Source organism: Trachemys scripta, chromosome 16 (assembly GCF_013100865.1).
Source record: "Trachemys scripta elegans isolate TJP31775 chromosome 16, CAS_Tse_1.0, whole genome shotgun sequence".
Taxonomy (NCBI): Eukaryota; Metazoa; Chordata; order Testudines; family Emydidae; genus Trachemys; species Trachemys scripta.
In genome coordinates this window covers 3,716,298-3,739,074 of record NC_048313.1, presented here as the reverse complement: position 1 = coordinate 3,739,074, position 22,777 = coordinate 3,716,298, and the positions used below count along the sequence as shown (strand labels likewise).

The 22,777-nt window shown below is 59.3% G+C and overlaps 2 protein-coding genes across 2 annotated transcripts; both read left to right on the top strand.

Annotated features, from left to right (window-relative positions):
* The first annotated feature begins 479 nt into the window (after positions 1–479).
* Positions 480–983, top strand: LOC117889155 (transmembrane protein 229B-like). Its single transcript, XM_034793026.1, has one exon. The coding sequence runs from the start codon at positions 486–488 to the stop codon at positions 981–983; it is 498 nt and encodes a 165-aa protein (XP_034648917.1). The 5' UTR covers positions 480–485.
* A 16,641-nt stretch (positions 984–17,624) lies between these two features.
* Positions 17,625–22,137, top strand: LOC117889262 (mRNA decay activator protein ZFP36L2-A-like). Its single transcript, XM_034793194.1, has 2 exons — positions 17,625–17,782; positions 20,641–22,137. The coding sequence occupies exons 1-2, from the start codon at positions 17,729–17,731 to the stop codon at positions 21,472–21,474; spliced, it is 888 nt and encodes a 295-aa protein (XP_034649085.1). The 5' UTR covers positions 17,625–17,728; the 3' UTR covers positions 21,475–22,137.
* The last annotated feature ends 640 nt before the right edge of the window (positions 22,138–22,777 follow it).

Genomic DNA, 22,777 nt, shown 5'->3' with positions numbered 1-22,777 from the left:
CCAGGCCTGGGAGTGCTGACACCCCGTCCTACGCACTAGCCACCCTATTCCCTTCCTACAACCGGGAGCAGAACCCCTGTCCCCTCACTTGTCATCATGAAACCGCCCCTCCCCTCCTGGAGTGGAGAAGAGAACCCAGGAGTCCTGGCTCCCAGCCCCCCTGCTCTAACCACTAGACCCCACTCCCCTCCCAAAGCTGGGGATAGAACCCAGGAGTTCTGGCTTTCAAGCCCTCTGCTCTAACCATTAGGACCCTCTCCCTTCTCAGAGTTGGGAATGGAACCCAGGAGTCCTGAATGCGCCTCACCCCCCGCCCCTGCTCTAACTCCTTGCTCCCACTCACTGTCTCTGGAGCACTCCAGCTCTGTGTAGGTTCTCTAGGATCCGAGCCCCTCCACCCCGTACGTCCCTCTATTGCCTTTTCCAGCTGTGCCACCCCACTAATGCGCCCCCCCCCATGTGCCACTGCCCACAGATCCCGTGCCATGGGTGGCCGAGCCCCTGAGCCCCTGAGCCCCCTGACCCGCTGGTACATCTACGCCATCCACGGCTACTTCTGCGAGGTGATGTTCACGGCCACCTGGGCCTTCGTGGCCGAGCGGGACTGGAAGTTCCAGGGCGTCACCAGCGTCTGGGCCCTGTTCATCTACGGCACGTCCAGCCTGGTGCTGGAGCGGATGTACCTGGTGCTGCGGGGTCGCTGCCCCCTGCTGAGCCGCTGCGTGTGTTACACCCTCTGGATCTATCTGTGGGAGTTCGCCACTGGCTACCTCCTGCGCCGGTTCGACGCCTGCCCCTGGGACTACAGCCACTTCCGCTACCACCTCATGGGGCTGGTGACGCTGGAGTATGCCCTCTTCTGGTTCCTGGGCTCCCTGGTGCTGGAGAAGCTGATCATCGGGAACACCCTGCGGCTGAGGCTGGAGGGGCCCAGCCCCGCGGCCACCCCCGCCGGCCGCTTCGCACCCCGCAAGGACGCCTGAGCACGGCGCGGGCTGGGCCGCCCGCCCCTCTCCGGACTGTCCTGCTAGACATGGGGGCGGCTTTGTGCGGTGGGTGGCCCGGCGGAGCGGGGCGAAGCTCTGATCTTCCCGCCCCCAAGACCCTTCCGCTGCCCGGAGGACTCCTGCTGCGTGGATCCATCCCCCAATGCCAATGCAGGGAGATTCCCCGGGGACTGGTCCGCCAGGATGTACCCTGGGCCCTGTTCACAACCCCCCCACTCCCGCATCCCTGTGCTTGGCGGCAGGAATGGGGCGCAGGGGCCCCGGTCTCTGAGATCTGCCTGACGCAGTTCAGGAAGGCAGCAAACCGGTCCCGGGTATCAAAAGGGATGGAGCAACCTTGGGGCTGCTCTGAATGACTCTCTGCTCCCTATGGGCCCTGGGGGGCGGGAAATAGCCACAGCGCAGTGAGCTCTAGCCACGCCCCCCATCCACCCCATACCTGGCGGAGGACTGTGCTCCACACCAGGTGGGAAAACCCTCTTTAGGGGGTAGAAATCTCAGGTGGGGCTCTGTTCCCCCCCAGGGCTGCATAAAGGACTCTTGGCCTAATTAATCTTTGCCACCCCCTCGCGTGGGAGCGGGAGGAAACTGCTCTTCTCAGGTGTTGCTGCTAGGGTGACCAGATGTCCCGATTTTATAGGGACAGTCCCAATTTTGGGGTCTTTTTCTTATATAGGCTCCTATTACCCCTCCCCCCCCGTGCCGATTTTTCACACTTGCTGTCTGGTCACTCTAGTCGCTGCTGGCAGCTGGGGTCCCCTTTTGCTGCTAGCCGTTTCTCATGATCATGGTTCTTTGGGGGCCAAAGCTACTCCTCAAAGCAGGGAGCGGCCACGGTGCTATTCGCTCAGGTGCTGGGGACACAGCCTGTCATTAAAAAGTTCTTTTGTTTCTCTATTATTGCCGAGTGACCGATCAGTAATTAACGCGCTTCCTCAATCTTCTTCTGACCCTGGCCCCACCCTGAAAAACAATTCCTCCATGTGCCCCCCCCCCCACACACACACACACACACCAGCAGCAGGCCCCGGGGCAGAGCACACAGACGGGTAAGGAGCTCCCAAACAGGATCTATAGCAGAGTGACAGGGTAAACAGGTGGTGGCAGTCCCACCCACCCAGTCACGGGAGGAATTAGTGGCTGGGAAGAACTGGGTGGATAAGAGGGACAAATGACTCCCTTTGAAGGCAGCCCAAGTTGGCAGGGAGGTGGGAAGCCAGCTAAGGGGAGCAGGGATGGGCCCTGAGCGGTTAGTTACGTTATGGTGGCAGCTGGGGGCCCTGACGGAGAAGGGCACTCCATTGTGCTAGGTGCTGCCTGGACCCCAGCCGAAATCGGGGCCCTGTCGCGCCCGGCGCTGCCCAGACACACAGCGACCGAGATCGGGGCCCCGTCGCGCCCGGCGCTGCCCGGACACACAGCGACCGAGATCGGGGCCCCGTCGCGCCCGGCGCTGCCCGGACACACAGTGACCGAGATCGGGCCCCGTCATGCTCGGCGCTGCCCGGACACACAGCGACCGAGGTCGGGGCCCTGTCGCGCCGGGCGCTGCCCAGACCCTAACCAAGATCAGGGCCCCCCAGTGTGCCAGGTATGGTACAGAGCGAGAGATAGTGCCATCCCCACAGTGCTTCCAGATTCAAGAGACCAAGGCAGGGGTCCCATCCCCACAGCCCCTACTGGAGGAACCACGGCACAGAGAGATGCAAAGGTTACACAGGGAGACTGCAGCAGACCAGGGAATAAAAACCTCCGCTCCTGAGGCCCCGCCAGTGCTTTACAGAGAGAGAAGGCCGCCCTGCCTCGGGGTAGGTCAAGGCTGGGACAGCTCGTGATCTGAGCCCCGATGACCCGGAGCTTTTGGGAGAGGGGTGAGGCTGGTTCTGGTAACCGCCCTTTTGCAATCCCCCAACCTACGTGGAATTTGTCCGGGTGTTTGCAGTGAACCAAGCCATGCCCACCGTGCAGGGCGCAGCCCATCGGGGGCGGCAGATGGCGCGAGGGCGGGCACACCTTCGACCCAGCCGAGCCCGGAAGCCATTGGGCAATAAGAGGATTTTGTCCTGAGTCGAACCTGCACAGCTCAAGCAAGGTATGGCAGGAATGAGCCCCCTCCAAGCCGCTGTCACAGCTGGGGAAACTGAGGCACGGAGCCTATGTGTGATTTGGGTAGGCCGCCTACCCTGCCTCTTCCACCATCGCTACCCTCAGCCCCTTTGCCTGTACGGATGCAGCTGCTGAAGCCAGGGGATGGGACAGCGGGCTCGATGGGCCCGTTGGACTGACGCAGACTTGCAGAGCAGGGGGGACGGGACACCGGGCTAGATGGGCCCGTTGGGCTGACGCGGAGCAGGGAGGATGGGACACCAGGCTCGATGGGCCCATTGGGCTGATGCGGAGCAAGGGGGATAGGATATTGGGCTCGATGGGCCCATTGGTCTGATCCTCCTACTCCAATCCCACGGCCAGGAGCGGGGAGCAGGTTTTTGGAGCATTTTTCATGCCTGTCTGGGGCTCCCAGGTGCTGCCGTAATACACCTAATAAACATGAACTGTTCTTTCCTCTTTCACCCAATGATTATGTTTCATAATTTGTTTATCTGATGAGGCGACCTGGCAGTTCAGCGGGGGAAAACAGGATGCGACAGCTTACAGGTGTCCGTGCCTGTACCCAGCCCTGGTATCTGAAATCAGCGTGAGTCACGGTGTACGTCCCTTTAATGATACTTTGTCCTTTCCGCCAGCCCGTCCCCTGAAGATCCCAAAGCCCTTTATGCCCATCCCTTAATTTAATCCTGACAGCTCGGCCTGGGATGTTAGGTCAGAATTATTGACCCCATCCTACAGGTGGGGAAACTGAGGCACAGGGAGGTTCAGACTGTTGCGGAGCCAGGAATGGAACCCAGGAGTCCTGATTTCCCATTCCCCTGCTGTCACCAGCTGAGCTGGTCCATGAAAGCTCCCCCGCCAAGCTGTGTGGAGAACAGGGCCCTCCACCACGCCCCGCTCCATAGACCCGATCTCACTCCACACCCCATTCAGAGACAGGGCAGCTCACCCCCTCCCCAGTGCAAAGTGATGTCTCCAGATCTGGCCCGTGGCCTCTCCGCTGAGACAGGACGGGGCTCCCCAAACACAGGTGCAAACACACCTTTGCAGCGAGCTGGCGCACACGACCTGGCTTCGCAGGGACTGAAACGGCGGCCCTGGCGTAAGGGGAGCGACCCGCTTTTAGGGCACAGGGGGCCCCCCGCTCCGGCAGAGCCAGATAATGACTGAAGCCCAGCAACCGGCTGTGGAGCTAAATGCATGAGCAGCGCGGCCTACTGGGTGGAGCGGTAGCCGGGGTTCTAGTCCCAGTTTGCTCAGGCAAGGCCCCGTGCCTCAGTTTCCCCATCTGTAAAACAGGATTAATGACACTCCTCTGCAGAGGGCTTTGAGATCTAGCAGCGATAAAAGCCAGGGAGGATTAGTATTATCAGCAGGGAGGGTAAGCTGCAATGGGGACAGCACCACGCTCTGTTGGAGGCGGGCAGGCGGGCGTGAGTGGGAATCATCGCATTTAAGACAAGAAGGGACCAATCGGCCTCCTTTATAGCGTGGGGCCTCTCGGTTCCCCCCACTTTCCCCTGTCGGGGGCCCAATAACTGGGGTTTGACTCAAGCATCTCTTCCAGAAACGCGTCCAGAATTGATTTGCCTCTCTGATTGCGTGTGTGTGTGCGTGTGGTTTTCTGTGTGTCTCTCTCTCTGTGCCGTGTTTGTGGTTGTGTGTGCATCTTTGTGAGTGTCTCTCTCTGTGTCCTTGTGTTTGTGGTTGTGTGTGCGTCTTTGTGTGTGTCTCTGTGAGTCCTTGTGGTTGTGTGTGTGTCTTTGTGTGTCTCTCTCTCTCTGAGTCCTTGTGTTTGTGGTTGTGTGTGCATCTTTGTGTGTGCGTGTGTGTCCTTGTATTTGTGGTTGTGTGTGCATCTTTGTGTGTGTGTCTTTCTCTGAGTCCTTGTGTTTGTGGTTGTGTATGCATTTTTGTGAGTCTCTCTCTCTCTCTCTCTTTCTCTTTGTGTCCTTGTGTTTGTGTATCTATTTGCTGGGTGTGTGTGTCTGGTTTTATGTGAGTCTCTCTTTCTTTGTGCCCTTGTGTTTCTGTTTGCATGGGTCTGTTTAGCTGGGCGTATGTGTGTGTGGTTTTGTGTCACTCTCGTTGTGCCCTTGTTTGTGTATCTGTGTGTGTGTGTGTGTGTGTGTGTGTGTCTGTTTAGCTGGAAGTGTGTGTGGCTTTGTGGCAGTGTCTCTGTGTGGGCGTAGATCTGGTTATGTGTCGGGTGGATGCAGGACTTGGTGTGAGTCTTGGTGCGTGTACCTCTGGGGCTCTCTGCATCTTGTACCTTCCTTGTGGCCGGAGCAGACGTTTGCCCAGTTGCCCAGACCCCCAGCTCTCTAACAGCCCAAGTGTCTCCATATCGCACGCTGCTTTCCACCCTGGCAACATCAGGGAGAGACCCCAACCCCCCCTGCTCCCAACGCCCCCCCAGCAACCGGCGACTCGCCCAGCACCTGCTGGCAGGGTAGGGGCCTGTGACCCACAGACAACAGTCCCAATTCCATCCAGCAGAGGGCAGCAGCGTACCAATGTAGCCGGTTCAGCAGAATGTTTTTATCATACAGACGCCAGCTAATAGGAGTACTTGTGGCACCTTAGAGACTAACAAATTTATTAGAGCATAAGCTTTCGTGGACTACAGCCCACTTCTTCGGATGCATATAGAGTGGAACATATATTGAGGAGATATATATACACACATACAGAGAGCATGAACAGGTGGGAGTTGTCTTACCAACTCTGAGAGGCCAATTAATTAAGAGAAAAAAAACTTTTGAAGTGATAATCAAGCTAGCCCAGTACAGACAGTGTGATAATAAGTGTGAGAGTACTTACAAGGGGAGATAGAGTCAATGTTTGTAATGGCTCAGCCATTCCCAGTCCTTATTCAAACCGGAGTTGATTGTGTCTAGTTTGCATATCAATTCCAGCTCAGCAGTCTCTCGTTGGAGTCTGTTTTTGAAGTTTTTCTGTTGTAATATAGCCACCCGCAGGTCTGTCACTGAATGACCAGACAGGTTAAAGTGTTCTCCCACTGGTTTTTGAGTATTTTGATTCCTGATGTCAGATTTGTGTCCATTAATTCTTTTGCGTAGAGACTGTCCAGTTTGGCCAATGTACATGGCAGAGAGGCATTGCTGGCACATGATGGCATATATCACATTGGTAGATGTGCAGGTGAACGAGCCCCTGATGGTATGGCTGATGTGATTAGGTCCTATGATGATGTCACTTGAATAGATATGTGGACAGAGTTGGCATCGGGGTTTGTTACAAGGATAGGTTCCTGGGTTAGTGGTTTTGTTCAGTGATGTGTGGTTGCTGGTGAGTATTTGCTTTAGGTTGGGGGGTTGTCGGTAAGCGAGGACAGGTCTGTCCTCTGTTACTCTGTTACTCTGAAGCCAGCTAATAGGGTGACCAGATGTCCCGATTTTATAGGGACAGTCCCAGTTTTTGGGTCTTTTTCTTATATAGGCTCCTATTAACCCCCACCCCCGTCCCGATTTTTCACACTTGCTGTCTGGTCACTCTAGCTGAGACATTAGGGGGTGGTTGGACCAGCCAGCCCACCCGTTCCTGCCTCTGGAGGGATCCATTCCCCAGAGACCGGCTCAGAAATCTCATGAGAACATAAGAAAGGCCGTACCGGGTCAGACCAAAGGTCCATCTAGCCCAGTATCCTGTCTACCGACAGTGGCCAATGCCAGGTGCCCCAGAGGGAATGAACCTAACAGGCAATGATCAAGTGATCTCTCTCCTGCCATCCATCTCCATCCTCTGACAGACAGAGGCTAGGGACACCATTCCTTACCCATCCTGGCTAATAGCCATTAATGGACTTAACCTCCATGAATTTATCCAGTTCTTTTTTAAACGCTGTTATAGTCCTAGCCTTCACAACCTCCTCAGGCAAGGAGTTCCACAAGTTGACTGTGCGCTGTGTGAAGAAGAACTTCCTTGTATTTGTTTTAAACCTGATGCCTATTAATTTCATTTGGTGACCCCTAGTTCTTGTATTATGGGAATAAGTAAATAACTTTTCCTTATCCACTTTCTCCACATCACTCATGATTTTATAGACCTCTATCATATCCCCCCTTAGTCTCCTCTTTTCCACTTTTCCCTCTGCCTGCTTGGGGCTAAGATTCGGCCGAGACGGGCCACTGTCTCCCCTTAGCTAAACCGGATGACTGCGCCAACCAGATCCCCGTCCAGCGTAAACCGGCCTCGCTCCATTCGGGCGTCAGAGGGGCCAGATCCCTGGCTGGTGTAAAATGGCCTAACTCCTTTGGAGTCAATGGGCCAGATCCCCGGCTGGTGTAAAATGACCTCACTCCTTTGGAGCCAATGGGCCAGATCCCCGGCTGCCGTAGACTGACGCTGTGACGTGCAGGCGAGGGGCTCTGAGTTGGGACTTCTCAGACCTAGGGGCTCTTCCCAGCTTTTCCACTGGACGGCTGGGTGACAAGTCGCGTCGCCGCTCGGTGCCTCAGTTTCCCCTCCCCCCCATTTCGACTGGAAGCTCTCTGGGGGCAGAGACTGCCTCTCGCTCTGTGGCTGTGCGTCCCCTGCCCCAGCACAATGGGACCTGGATTTCAGCTGCAGCTTCTAGGCCTACATGCAGCACGGGGGGCGGGGAACTGGTGTCTTCCCCGCCTGCAACCCCTCTCCCGGGAAGCCGGATCCTCGGGGCTCAGAGCCGCAGCTGTCCCCGGTCTTTGTTGCTGTTTCAGTCTGCTTAGCAAGACCCCATCCCCTCAGCCCTTTTGTAAAGCCCAAATCCACCCCCTCTTTAAAATCCCGGCCTCCTCCGCCTTCAAAATAAAACCCAGGGAGTGGGAAACTTTCCCTTCAAAGGCACTTTCCGCCACATTAGCCGGGAAGAAGCCTGCGGCGGCAGGGGATGGTGCTTTATCCAGAGAGGGGTTGGCGGGCCTGGATTTTAGGGGGATGCGGGGGGACATTCATAGCCACAAACATCCTCCCCCACTGTTCTAAGGGTTCCCCCTTCCCCCTGTGCTTTATATGTAAATCTTTACTCCTGGGGGAGAGATTCTCCCCCGCTGCTTTTCTCCATCTCTTTAAGAGGGGGCCTGAAGTGGAAAGGGAAAAACAAAATTCCCCATTTGTCATAGGAAATTCACGTCTGCTGGCCTGAGTGGCGGGACAGTGACGCTAGAGATAGAAGTGGTTTTGTAATTATACCTACAGCCCCGAACCGAGATCAGGGCCCCCCTTGTGTCGGGCACTGCACAGGATGGATCAAAATCAGGGCCCCCGTTGTGCAGACCCTAACTGAGATCAGGGCCCCCATTATGCCCAGGCGCTGCAGAGACCCCGACTGAGATCAGGGTCCCATTGTGCCGGGCGCTGCACAGACACATAGTGAGAGACAGCTGCTCCTTGAAGCCTACTTAGGCACTGAAAGGGGAAACCGAGGCACAAAGAGGGGAAGTGACTCGCCCAAGGTCACACAGCAGGTGGGGTAGTAGAGCTAGGAATAAAACCCAGGAGTCCTGGGGGCCCCTAGTGCCCTCCTGCTCTAACCACTAAACCCCACTTCCCTCCCAGAGCTAGGAATAGAATCCTGACTCCCAGCCTTGTAAAGCTCTCATGTGCTTTTCACCAGCGATGCCCATCTTCAGCTCTTCTAGCCGTGTGTGAATTTCGCCTTCCCCTGAATTGTCAACTTCAAGGTGAAGGGGGACTGGGCAGGGGCGGGTGAGTGGGTCCCTGCTCCGAGCCAGGCTGGGAGAGTTCCCCCGTTCCCACACCAGAGCATTGCCGTCAAGAAGGGAAGCATGTGCATTCAGCCCTCAAATGCGTGTCCTTTGCCATGTGTATTTCGGTATTTCAGGCGTGCGGTGTACTGGACACATGTGACCCCTCACAGCACTGCTCTGGAGCAAAGGGAAGGAATTCTTCCCATGTTCAGATGGGAGAAATGAGTCATCACCAATCACACAGCGTCAGAACGGGGAAGAGAACCCAGGAGTCCGGGCTGTCGGTTTCCTTCTCTAACTCAGCCTCACGTGAGCCAAGAGAATCCAGGCACCCTGACTCACTGGCTGACCACTAACCCACACTCTCTTCTTTCACATTGAACCCAGGAGTCCTGGTTCCCAGCTCCCCCTGCTCTAACCACTAAATCCCACTCCCCTCCCAGAGCTGGGGATAGAACCCAGGAGTCCTGCTCCCAGCCCCCCCGATCTAACCACTAGATCCCACTCCCCTCCCAGAGCTGGGGATAGAACCCAGGAGTCCTGATACTCAGCCCCCTCCCCGCCACGGGATGCAATTCTAAAGTAACCTGGTTTGGGGTGGGTAGGGTGACCAGATGTCCCGATTTTACAGGGACAGTCCTGATTTTTGGGTCTTTTTCTTATATAGGCTCCTATTACCCCCCACCCCCGTCCCGATTTTTCACATTTGCTGTCTGGTCACCCTAGGGGTGGGGGGGGGGGTTGAGGGAATAATTGTAACCAAAGCCAGATGCAGCCAGTGGTGGTGGGGTGGGAGGCTACAGGGGCAATCCCCCACTGAGGCTGTTTACTGGCCCTGCAGCCGGAGGAGGGACACTCCAGCTGCTTGCCAGCTGAGGGCGCCGCTGCTGTATTTTAGCAGGCTTCAGCTCACATCAGGTGGCAAATGCAACATGTGCTCTCCAGGCCTCATCCGAGCCCAGGTCTGCACGGCTGAGGGTGCTGGGCTCGGCTTCGGTTTTGGTCTGGGCGGCTCTCCGCAATGGGCCGGTGAGGTGAACGGTGCCAGGAGAACAGCATGGGGCAGCGGCGAGAGAACCCAGGAGTCCTGACTCCCAGCCCGCCCTGCTCTAAGGCCCAGATGTCACTCCCCTTCCAGAGCCCGGGGCAGACCGGTCTGGATTAGGAGGGAGCAGGCAGATCGGAGCCCCAGGGGATAGGCGTGGCACGTGTATTGTGGTAACAGCGCGTGAGTCCAGCAGGGGGCAGCGCGTGAGTCCACCCCCACACACACACACCCATCCCTACGCCGGCCCTCCAGCAGGGGTGGACAGAGACAGAAGGTCTCCGGGAGGACACCCTCCCACACGCCCCCACATCCCCATCCCCAGGTCACAATTCCTCCAGCAGGGCCAGCCACGCACACAGGTACACACACGCCAGGCCTCCAGCAGGGGGCAGCTCTGCACGGGGGGTAACTTGACTGTAGATAACTGGAGCTAACTGCAGTGACTTGGGGGAGTCTGATCTGGAAACTAGCCCCCCACTCTCCCCCGCCACAAGTCACTAGTGCAACGTGGCTTGCCCCAGGGCCAAAAGAACCCCCGGGGTTTGCTCCTCCGTTGCCCGCCCCCGAAGTCGTTCACACCAGTGCAAAGTGTTTCTCGTTCATCCCACGTTGCGCCGGGCATGAACGACCCAGCCAGGCGGCTAATAAGCGCCGGGGTTAGACAAGCCCTGAGATTATTGCAGGGTGCTGGACAGACACGGGTGGGAGGGTCCTGCTCTGCACCCATCCATCCCACGGGCTATTGTATCGTTCCCATGTGCACCATAGGCATTTCCCCAGCCAAGCAGACAAAGCCCCTTTCAAACCGGGCGGCCTCCCCTTTGAGCCCCGGACAGAAATCCTATCTCCAGCCCCCTCCCCGCCTCCTTCCACGGGGGCATCTGAGTCTTCTGCCGCGTTGGCTTTATTCGCTCCCCCCACTGGTCCCCGGGGCCTCGCCCAGGAACAGAGGAGTGAGGGGCATGCCCGCCTGGCAACGCCCAAGCAGGGGCGGTCAGAACACTTCCGTCCACTGTTTTCCCGGGGCGTCATTTCAGAAAAATTCAGGGGGAGGGAAATCGGGGGACGGGGCAAAGTTGTGTCAGGATCTAAAACATGGTATGTGATTATTGTATGACACCTGTCTGGGGGGGGCGGCGAAGGGGAGGCATGATGGGGCCTATGGAGCTATGAAAAGTCTGGAAGGGGAAACCAAGATTGGATGTTGGGGGGCAACTGCCCCCCCTAGTCCGGTAGCATCTGATGCTCCGGCAGGTTTCCGTTAATTTTTGGGAGGCAAAGGTGTCTCAATGTCAATGGCATTTGGGGAGGTTTGGAGGGGGGAGGGGGAACGGTTCGAACCCGTTTTGTAAATGGCCAAACCTTCCGCTTGGATTTTCTTTTCTTTTTGCAATTTGAAATGGTTTCGATTGGCTGGAACCAAACCCAGCCGGCGCTTACCTGTGTGTGTGTGTGTGTGTGTGTGTGTGTGTGTGTTTCAGCAGGAGATCAGTTGTGTGTGTGTGACTCAGGTGACGGTTGAGCCGTAAGTAGGCTGTCACGATGATGATGAAGAAACTTCGCCTCCCCCCCAAAAAATTTTTTTGGCCTTTTGTCCCAATTTGAGATGAATCCCCCCTACCCTCTCGAATTTTTTGCAGGACGGACAAATCCGCTGTCCGGTCAGTTCTCCGCCTAGGGCGAGAGGCAGGGTGTGGGGCCGCCAATGGCTGTCCTGCCAGTCATGGCCCATCGCGTTCACTGGTTGGGCGTTTCCTCCTGCAGGAATGTGTCCCATCCCCCGCAGTGCCGCGTGGGGCTTCTGTCGCCCTCTAGTGGCGGGTGGTAGATGAGCCTGCTCGGGTCGTCTAGCTCCGGCTGCAGAGGGTGAGAATCCAGAGGTCCGGGGTGTTACAGGTGCATTACAGGGCACGGGACCCCTTGGCTAGTCTGACCTGTAGTCAGTGCCGGCTCCATTGACTCGATGTGATGCTAGGGGGCGCTGGGCGGAAGGAGAGCAGGGTGGGGGCTCAGCAGGGGGCGCTGTGCCCTGGCAGTCCGTGCCGGCCCCAGTGCGGCACTAGGGGGCGCTGTGCTGCGGGGGATGGTTGGTTCAGCAGGGGGCGCTCTGCCCTGGCAGTCCGTGCCGGCCCCAGTGCGGCACTAGGGGGCGCTGTGCTGCGGGGGATGGTTGGTTCAGCAGGGGGCGCTGTGCCTGGCAGTCCGTGCTGGCCCCAGTGCGGCACTAGGGGGCGCTGTGCTGTGGGGGACAGTTGGTTCAGCAGGGGGCGCTCTGCCCTGGCAGTCCGTGCCGGCCCCAGTGCGGCACTAGGGGGCGCTGTGCTGCGGGGGATGGTTGGTTCAGCAGGGGGCGCTCTGCCCTGGCAGTCAGTAACTGTGCGGGATCAGATGGGTAGGGCAGTGGTACTTCAGAGGGAGGGACAGGAGAATGAGGTGGGGGTGGGGGAAGTTGCCCCTCCCAGAGCCCAGGGGACCCCAGGTCACGGATGCAGGCAGTGGGAATAAACAAGATTGGTATAAAAAGAGGGGAACCGCGCTAGCTCCACCTTCCAGTCAGGGCCTGAGTGCAGGCCCCCCTTCCTGTCTCCCTGGGGGACCCCCATCTGGGAGGGTAATCTATCCCCACTGTGTGGGGGGGGGGTGCGGAGGGGTCTGCCCAGGAGTCTGCAGATCTCCCCTCCCCCACCCAAACATTAGCAGCGGGGTTCGGGGTGGGCAAACTGATGTCACCTCCTTCCTGGCCTGCCTGAGCCCCGCAGGGCTGGAGAGTCGGACTCGGTTCCCAGGTCTGCAGGGAGTGAGAGGGGAAGAGGTCACACTCCCCTCCCAGAGCCAAGTGTAGAACCCAGGAGTCCTGGCTCCCACCACGAGGTTCCCCTCCCTGAGCTGGGAATAGAACCCAGGAGTCCTGGCTCTCAATCCCTGCTCTAGACCCCACTCTTCTCCCTGAGGCTGAAGGAGAAAACCCTGCACTCCAGGAGGAGCTGGAAGCAGTAGTGGAGGAAGAGATGAAATAGGCGCACTGTCCCTTTAAAAGAGCGGGTGGAGGGAGCTCCTGGCCAGTAGCCAGGCCAGCACATGCCTTCAGTGCTGCTGGGAGGGGGCCCTAGGGAGTCACAGCCTTTGCTGTTGCCTGGGGTGATGAAGAGGGATGGGGGTGGGGGGAACGGCCCCTGGGGATTGGCTCAGAGCCCCAAGGCAAAGCCTGGGAGAATCCCAGCTCAGCCCCACCCATGTGGCCCCAGTGAAGCATCCGGACACGTGTGGGGTGCGTGTGACCCTGCCACATCTGCCCAGCCGCTGCAGGGCCGACCTCCCATCCCCTGGGCTCGAGTCCAGACAAGGGACCAGGGAATGCTCACAGCCCAGAGCTGGGGATAGAACCCAGGAGTCCTGATTCCCAACCCCTGTTCTAACCCACCAGACCCTACTCCCTTCCCAGAGGCAGGGATAGAACCCAGGCATCCTGGCTCCTAGCCCCCACTCTAACCCACTAGACCCCAAGTCCCCTTCCAGAGCTAGACACGGAACCCAGGAGTCCTGGTTCAGAGCTGCGCCCCCCCCCCTTTTCTTTTATCCACTAGCCCTCACTCCAATAGAACCCTGGAGCCCTGAGTCCCATGTGGACTCTCTTAATTCAGTTTAGTTTAAACCTGATCCTGACGCGGGAGGGGGGCAGGCGGAGGATGCAAGGAGGAGAATGGGTGGTGTGGGAGGGGAGGGGAGGACACGGAATCGCCCCTCCGGGGGAACAGGGGCTGGGGGGGGTTATCGGTGCAGGTGCCGCAGAGGCAGCGGTTGGCCTACAGCCGTTGGGTTCTGCGGTCGAGCCGGGAAGCCCTCTGCTCTAATCAGGAAGCGCCGGGGCCCGGCTGGCACTAACTGCTCTGCAGCTCTCCGGGCTCAGAGCCAGAGGCGGAGGGGCTGGGAGCGTGTCCCCCACCACGCACCCACCGGCCCCGGAGCCTTGGCGCGGCCCTGCCACATCTGCCCAACAGCTGGAGACGTGTGCAGGGAAAAGGCCCACGGTGGCCTCTGGGACCAGGAGTGAGTCCTGGCACTTGTCTGGGTGCTGGAACGAGGGGGGCTGCCGCACCCCCGGCTTGAAATGGTTTCCATTGTACGCAGGGTTTAGAGTTTGCTTCAATGGCTCTCGGCTCCCTCGTTATACACATTGTTCCAGTCCCCCTGGTACTCGTGCCCTGCTGTGCCAATCCTGCCACGCTCCAGGGCTGGGAATGCACTAGTGACCTGGTGTGCAAATCTGCCTGCACGGTGGGTGTGCGAGTCCTGGCACTAGTGACCAGATGTGCAAATCTGCCTCTTGGTGTGCAAATCCTGCCCTGGAAAATGGGTGTGCAAATCTGTCCGCATGGTGGGTGTGCGAATCCCACCCTGGAGAACTGGTGTGCAAATCTGTCCGCATGGCAGGTGTGCAAATCATGCCCGGGAGAACGGGTGTGCATATCAGTCTGTATGATGGGTGTGCAAATCCTGCCCCGGACAACTGGTGTGCAAATCTGCCTGCAATGTGGGTGTGTAAATCTGCCTGTTGGTGTGCAAATCCTGCCCTGGAGAACTCTTGTGCAAATCTGCCTGCACATCCTGGCAGCAGTGATGTGGTGTGAAAACCCTGGCACCAGTGACCGAGAGTGCAAATTGATCTGCACTGTGTCTGTGCAAATCCTGGTGCTAGTGAGCTGGTGTGCAAATCCAACTACGCTCCATGGCTGGGAATGCAAATCCTGCCTGTACTATGGGTGGGCAAACCCCGGCACTAGTGCCAGAGTGTGCAAACACTACCGTGCTCAGGGCTTGGGAGTTTGGATCCCAAGTGCTGGGAGCGTGCACCTCGCGGCCCACAGACCAACCACACACCAGCGGTGCAAACACGCAACATTCCCCCCCACCCCCCCGAGACTGGAACTGAGCTAAGCTGCGCGGCAGATATACCCCCACGCTCTCGCCGCGCATCCTCCGGCCCGTTCACCCGCTCCTGTGGCTATCAGCTCAGCCCAGCTGGCGGCCAACGGGCTGGGGGGGGGGGGAGAAGAGCAGGCGAGATAGAGGGACTATGACATGCTGTTTACTTTCAGCCGGCTCTTCGCTCCTCCTTGCCCCGACTGCTTTCGGGGGGCCAGCAGCTGCGCAAGGCTCTGGGGTTTTGGGGGGGGGGTCACCCCCTAGTTATGAGGCTTGGGTTCGGTGGGCAAGGGAGACAGGGATACTGGGTCCATCCATCTAAGTTGGCACCCCCAAATCCAGACCAACGGGCCCATCAGTCTGGTATCACCCCCTCCCTTCTGCCCCGGCTCTGGCCAGAGGGGCATCTACTTCACAGTTACTCCCAGGGGACCACCGGCGGGGTGGGCAAGCCCAGGACAAAAGGACTCAGCACGTTAATGGTTAAAATCCCCCGTGGTTAGAGCAAGGCGGGCTGGGATCAGGTCTCCTGGGTTCTCCTTCTGGGTCTGGGAAGGAAATTGAGCCAAATAGTTTAAAGTTGGGGGGGTAAGTGGGGGTCAGGACGCCTGGGTTCTATTCCCAGCTCTGGGAGGGGAGTGGGCTCCAGTGGTTAGAGCAGGAGATCACCTAGACCCTCACCACTCCCCTTCTAGAGCTGGGGTAAAACCCAGAAGTCCTGACTCCCCGCCCCTCCCTGCTCTAACCACTGGACCCCACTCCCCTTCCAGAGCTGGGGATAGAACCCAGGAGTCCTGACTCCCAGAATGCCCTGCTCTAACCACTGGATGACGCTGCCTCCCAGGACTTTCTTCCCAACCCTGCAGCAGCAGCTGCACCGGGGACGCGGCAGGGCGGGGCTGGGTGCTGTTTGTGACCGTTGCTTGAACGACTCTACAACGGCGGGTGCCAGGCGCCGCGGAGTCATGGGATGGGAATACCCGAGCTGGCAGCTGTTGGCCAGGAGGGGAAGCGGTGGGGAAGGAAGGGGATGGAGGGGGGAGAAGCTACGTGGAGGGGGAATGTGGGGTCGGTGGCACAGACGGGTTGTAATAAATTATTTTGCCTAGAAACGTTGCCCACCGATGCCAGGGGAGAGGGCACTGGGGTTTGCATCATCAACTGTATTTTCAGGCTCGCGGTGAAAGAGCTCTTGAGAAAGAGAGTGGGGTGTGTGTATGTGCATGCGTGTGCACATGCGTGTGCTTTCCCCTCCCAACAGCCCCCGCTCCATGTCCCAGCTGGGAGCGGCTTGATGCAGGACGCTCAACCCCTGTGCATGCTTTTATAACTCCAGAGGGGCAGGATGGCCCAGGCTTTGGGGTGCCAGTCGGGGACTTAGAAGACCCAGATTCAATCAGTTGCTCTGCCACAGACTCTCTCCGTGCCCTTAAGCAAGTCACTTAGCTGTGCCGTGCCTCAGTTTTCCCCAGCTGTGCAAGGGGGGGTGGAGGGTGTTTTGTGCCCACTTTGCCCTGGTGTAACACCTGATTTACTGGCCCTTGGCAAAGCCCCACCAGAGTCGATGGCATTTTTCCATTGCAATTAGACGCCCGCGGCTGGCCCGTGCCCACTGACTTGGGCTCTGGGGCTGTTTTATTGCGGTGTAGACATTGTGACTCGGGCTGCAGCCCAGGCTCTGGGACCCACCCCCCTCCCGGGGTCCCAGCCTGAGCTCCACCCCAAAAAACGTCGACACTGTAAAATGATAGCCCCCCCTCCTTCCCCCCGAGGCCCGCGCCAGCTGACACGGGCCAGCCCTGGGCGTTCTCTTGCAGTGTAGACGTACCCAGTGGGGCCAAATCCCCAGTTGGGGTTGATCGGCCGTAGCTCCATTGGAATCACTGGGGCCAGACCCCCAGCTGGGGTAAGCCGGCCTGGCATGGATATCAAAGGAGCGACACTGATCTACACCAGCAGAGGACAATAGTGCCTTTAAATGTGGGCAGGACAACATGTAGGGCCCATACAGATCTCTGAGAGTTTTTAAGGGGTAACGCACAGCTGCCCCCTCTCTATTGGGTTTATGGGTAGCTAATTTTCCCGGTTACAGCGGAGTTAGAACACACCATCCCCAAGTCCAGGCAGCCCCATTGTTCTGGCTGAAGGAGAATCTCCATTTGCAGTATAGGGGGGCTGGCACACAGAGGCACAGCTCTGGTTCCATCCAGAAGAAGGCAGCGGTCCACAGACATGCCAGCCAGCTTACTGCAAGCAGCTTCCCATCCAAAAAGCCTGAAACGCTTTACAAAGAGAGGGACCCACCCCATTTAAAGGTAGGCAAACTGAGGCCCAGAATGGGGAAATGACATGGTAAGGGTCACACTCCAGCACCAGGAAGAGAACTCAGCAGTCCTGACTCCCAACCCTCCTGCTCTAACCACTAGACCTCACTCCCCTCCCAGAGCTGGGGAGAGAACCCAGGAGTCCTGACTCCCAGCCCCCCTGCTCTAACCACTAGACCTCACTCCCCTCCCAGAGCTGGGGAGAGAATCCAGGAGTCCTGGCTCCCAGCCCCCCCTCGCTCTAACCACTAGACCCCACTCCCTTCTCAGAGCCAGGGAGAGAACCCAGGAGTCCTGGCTCCCAGCCCCCCCTGCTCTAACCACTAGACCCCACGCCCAGCCCTGGGAGAAGAACCCAGGAGTCCTGGCTTCTCGCCTCAGCCTCCACTGTGGCTGCAGCCATGCATGGGAATGTTGCTGCATGAAACACACACACACCCCTACAGCTCACCATAACCACGCCCACCCCGCTATCCGCCCCGCCCCTTTCCCGGGGGGGCGGAGCTAAAGAGCCGCGCGGGGCTGCAAACGCAGGGTCTTTAAAAGCCCTCCACGCGGGCCGGCCCGGCGCAGCCCTGCCGAGAGCCGGGGCCCGAGGAGGAGACGATGCCCTCCGATCTGCTCACCCCCTTTGTGGAGCTGGACGATCCGCTGTGCCAGGTGGGATTCCCTGCGCCTCCCTCCTGTTTTCCCGCCATGCTGCTCCGATGGGCTTTTGTTACCCCCCTCCCCTCCAGTGCCTGGCCTGGGGGGGTGATCTCCGGCTTGGGGGGGCCAGGCCCCCTGAAGCAAGAAAGTCCCCCCAGAAAGTCTCCGCTGGTTTAGTTACGGTGTAGTCTGATCTGGTTCTCCATGTGCTCCTGGCTGCTCGGGGGGGGCTGCTCGTGTGTGAGTTGGTGCCACGCTTCCCCCCCCCCCCCCCCGTCTCTTCTTCCAGACCCCCTCCCTGTGAGCGCCACTGCTCTCTCGTCTTGCCTCGATTTCCCCTCCCCCGGTGGGACTGCAAGGGGAAGACGTGACCAAGCGGCCGTTTCGCTTTGCTTTCGGTTTTAGGGTGTGGGTCACTGGGCTGGCAGCTCCTTCCGGGGTGGGGGGGGAGGATTGGTCCCAGCATGAGGGGTGAGAAAGGGTGCAGAGTTTTGTAAGAAGTCCCCTAGGTGTCCAGGCAGCAAGGAGATTTAGTTGGGGTTGGTCCTGCTTTGAGCAGGGGATTGGACTAGATGCCTCCTGAGGTCCCTTCCCATCCTGATCTTCTATGATTTCAAGCTGGATGGGTGCTGGAGACAGGGGTGTGCCTCCCCCCCCGCTTCAGTGCAAGGTTTGCAGCTTGGATCAATGACTCTCTGCCTCCCCCAAATTGTCCCAGCACCCCCTGACCTGTGGCACTGTTGCAGCTGCTCAGAGCTGGGATGGGTTTTGGGGGGGGGGCTCTTTCTTCCCCAATCTGCCTGCCGGAGGCTGGGCCCTCAGCGGGTCTCACTTCAAATAGGACACCCGCTGGGGATCTGACCCTGGCTTTCAGAGAGTCACACCCACCCCACCCCTTCTGGCTTTCCCCTGGCTTCTGGGGTGCAGCAGACCACCAAGGCAGGCCCCTCGGCTCCGAGCAGTGGAGTTTTGTAGCCTGCAGGCGTTCTGCTTGGGGCCGGGGGAAGGATATAAAACACCCAAGTGGTTTATTAAACGCCCAGTGTGAAACTGGAGCGCAAAGCAACATTAAGAGGCAATGGGACAGAGCCATGTAGGGGATGGCTCCTCCTAGGAACTTCAGCCGTGTGGGCCAGACGTGTGTTCGCTTCAAGGTTTCAACCTGGGGGAGCCAGGAGAATAGGAACCGCTTTCTCCTCCTGGACCGTGGTGGCCTGTCCTGGTGTTCCTGGAGCATGGGAACTGGCTGATGTGGTGGGGCCCCCTTGGTTCAAACCATGTCCCTGCAGGGACCCGGGACTAAGCCCAGCGCTGGGGCAAATGGGCCTACCGACTTCAATCGGGGCCATGCCTGGAAAGGTGAGCCGGCATCGGGCCGCCCGTCTGGACGAAGCCAGGTTCTGTACACCCTGCCCCCCCCAGGGCCTGGTGCCCGTCTCGGCTGCCTAGAGCGCTCCCCAAAAGGTGGATCCGCTTGTATTACGTGCGATACGGTAGCGGCTAAAGGCCCCGGTGCACAGCCCCTGAAAAGATCACCATCTCAGGCCTGTTCTACCAGTACATCTCCAGTGGTGGGCGCTCTCCTACAAGAATGTGGGAGTTGCCAAGGTGAACCAAACTTTAGATATAAGATGGTTGGGGAAACTGAGGCACGGGGGGGGGGAGGGAAGACACTTGCCCAAAGTGGCCCTGGCAGCAGATCTGAGAATAGAACCCAGGTGTCCTGAGTCCTTGTCCGGCACCCTCCCCTGCTCCACTCCAGTGCCTGCATTAATGCTTCATTAGCTAGGAGCACTGTTGGGGGGGGGGGGAGCCGTCCCGCCCACACATGTCCCCTAGATGTCCAAGCTTCCCACCCACCCTGGATGGGGGAGCAGCTCCTTGTTGTGCCTCTAGTCAAGGAGCCTTCCCAGCCCTGTCGGGAGCCACAATCTACGGTCCTGCAGGCCCCAGACGGGGTAATTGGCTAATTGCATGAGCCGGGCAGTCCAGACGGAGCCCTTGCAGATGTCTGAGCCGGGGAGGCGCGTGGCTCAGCTCCCTCTCCCAGGCTTTAATCAGCTGGGTCAAGTGCGCCGCGACCTCCTTGTGTGGCTGCCGGGCCAGAGCTGTCAGATCTGACCCCTAAACTGTTTGGCTGCTAAGGTCTCTGTGTGGCTGGCTCCCTGCCACAAACCAGGGCCTGCTGAGAGCAGCTGTGGGGCAAGAACCCCAAACCCCCCCCCCATTTCAAAACCCCTTAGAAATCCCTGCTGGTGGCTTAGCGGGTCTAGGAAACACAGCTGCACCCTTCTGGTTCCATCCAGCAGAGGGCAGCATGCTCGCCTCCTCCCATGCCCTGCGAGGACCCCTCAGTGTCTGTAAAGCACTTCGCTACCAGATGTCCCCGCTGTGAAGGTGGGGAAACAGAGGCACGGAGAGGGAGGGGAGTGGCTTGCCTTGTGTGAGTTGGGGCGGGCAATGGAACCCAGGAGTCCTAACACTGCTTCCAGGCCTGTCCTCTAACCACTAGGCCATCCATCCTTCTGCTTCACAGCTCACTAAGGAAGCACAAACTAGTGGGTGGCACACTGTTGGGGGTCCCCCCCCCCGCAATCAACAGGGTTTTCTGGCTGCTGATGCTTAAGACGTTTCCTGAGGTTTGGCTTTGTTATTCACCGCCGCAGCTGTATGCCCGCCCTTGGCCTGGCGTGTGAGGCTCGGCCAGGGGTCGTCTGTTCTGTTTTTTGGTGGGGGGCAGGGTTTCTCCCCTTCAGCTCCGCCTGTTTCTGCTGATGGCCGTCCCCAGCCTCGCAGCTGGCGGTGTGTGGACCCAACGGGGCTGCTGGCTTGCCTCCTCTAACCGACTCCCCCCTCCTCTGCCCTTACAGGCCTTCCTGAGGTTGAACGTGGGGGAGGAGCCTGGCCTTGCGGCGAGATGCCCGGTGGGATACCAGCGCGCCTTCTCCGCCGGCCCAGCGGCACCGTCCGGCAGCGCTGAGCCCCTGGAGGATGGCGTCGGCGCCTCGGATGCCCTCTGCTCTCTCCCTGGCCAGTGGGGCTGGGCCCCGGCGCTGCCCCGCACCAGCCTCCAGCGCATCCCGTTCCGGGCGGAGCGCTCGGCCAGCACGATCGAGGGCTGCCGGGAGGGGCCGGCGGCCGCCTCGTCCCGCTACAAGACGGAGCTGTGCCGCACCTTCGAGGAGAGCGGGGTCTGCAAGTATGGGGCCAAGTGCCAGTTCGCCCACGGGGCCGGGGAGCTGCGGGGCCTGAGCCGCCACCCCAAGTACAAGACGGAGCTGTGCCGGACCTTCCACACGGCCGGCTTCTGCCCCTACGGCTCCCGCTGCCACTTCATCCACAACGCCGAGGAGCAGCGCCAGCCCCCGCGCCTGGGGGGCCGCTCCCCCTCCTTCTCCCGCAGCGCCTCCCTGTCGGCCTCGCCGCCCGCCCCTGGACCCTGCTGCTGTCGCCACCCCGCCGGGGAGCCCCCGTGTTTGGCCTTTCCGGCCACCGTCGCTCTGGGCCAGGACGGAGCAGCGGGGGCCCTGGCCGCCCCCGATGCCTTCGCCTTCCCCGGGCAGCTGTCTCTGCAGAGGAGCTCTTCCTCCGACTCCCTCTCGGATCAGGAGGAATCGGGAGGCAGCAGCGGGTCGGAGTCACCGGGACTGGGGCCCAGCGGGCGCCGGCTCCCCATCTTCAGTCGCTTGTCCGTCTCCGACTAGCAGGTGTGCAGCGATCCTCCAGCGTGGGCCCTGCCCCCACCCCTCTGCCGGGGCTCGCGCTTAAATCGCTGCCTCTCCGCCTAGAGGCTGGGGCCGGTGGGGTGGGGAGGTACCATACCGGGTCAGAGCTGAAGGGGTTAACTGGTTCCAGGGTTGAGTGTGTTGGGGCCAAAACCTCGGCCCTGCCCCCCTCTGGGATCATGTGATCAATAACCCATGGGCCAGATCTTCTCTGGTGTAAATCTAGATTCCATTCCACTCCCATTGGAGTCTGACCCCCGTATTGCAGAAGGGGAGAGGAGAACTAGGCCTGGGAAAGGGCGGGGGGGAAGGTGCTTCCTCCCCCCTCCTCCCCAATCACCACGTGCCTCTACCATTGCTTATACCAGTGCATATTGCTGCTGGATGGGACCGGGGCTGGAGTCTTGTAAACAACCGTGCAAGGAGGAAAATCCTCTCCCCGGCTTTCAGTGGTGAACACAGCCTGGGCTAGTCTTGCTTGGGGACGGGGGAGGCTGAGACATCCTGAGACCTCCTGACCTCCACATCTCTGCAGCCTGGGTCTGTGGGTGGATTCTGAGTCAGGTCTCCTGACCCAGAGGCCACTGCTGGAAACTCAGATCATGACCGTGTGTGTCTTCCAAAACAAACAAAAAAGGAAAGTAACACAAATAGCCAAGGGGTGGGTGTGTGTGCTGCTCTGCAGGGCCAGCGCTTCCACTAGGCGACCCTAGACGGTCGCCGGGGGCAGCATTTTGCCGTCCTCGGTGGAAATTTGGCGGCGGGGGGGGTCCTTCCACTCTAGGTCTTTGGCGAAAATTTGGCGGCGGGTCCTTCACTCGCTCCGGGATCCGCCGCCGAAGTGCCCCAAAGACGCAGAGCGGAAGGACCCCCGCCACCGACTGCTCTGAGGAGGAGCGCTGCCGCCTAGGGTGGCAAAAACCCTGGCGCCGCTCCTGCTGCTCTGCCTCTCGTGTGGGTATTTCCACCGGAGCCGGACGCTGCTGTGCGCTGTGGAGCCGGGGTGAACCGGTAGCTCCTTTTGTAAGCTTTCGGGGAGCCTCTGGTGCCCAGGCTTTGGGCCAGCGCAGGAGGGTGGATGTGAAGTGAAATGGGCGAGGTGCTGAAACTGAAACTGACTAGCCTCCTGTCTCAGCGCTTTCGGCTTCTCATTCCCTCGGGGCGGGCTGCTGGCGGTAGGAGGGTTTTGTAGTTTTAAACAGATCGTGACCTCTACCCGAGAGCCCTTCAGAGTGTCCTGAACGAGCTGTGTGGCCTTGCTAGCTGCCCATTGCAGCTGGCC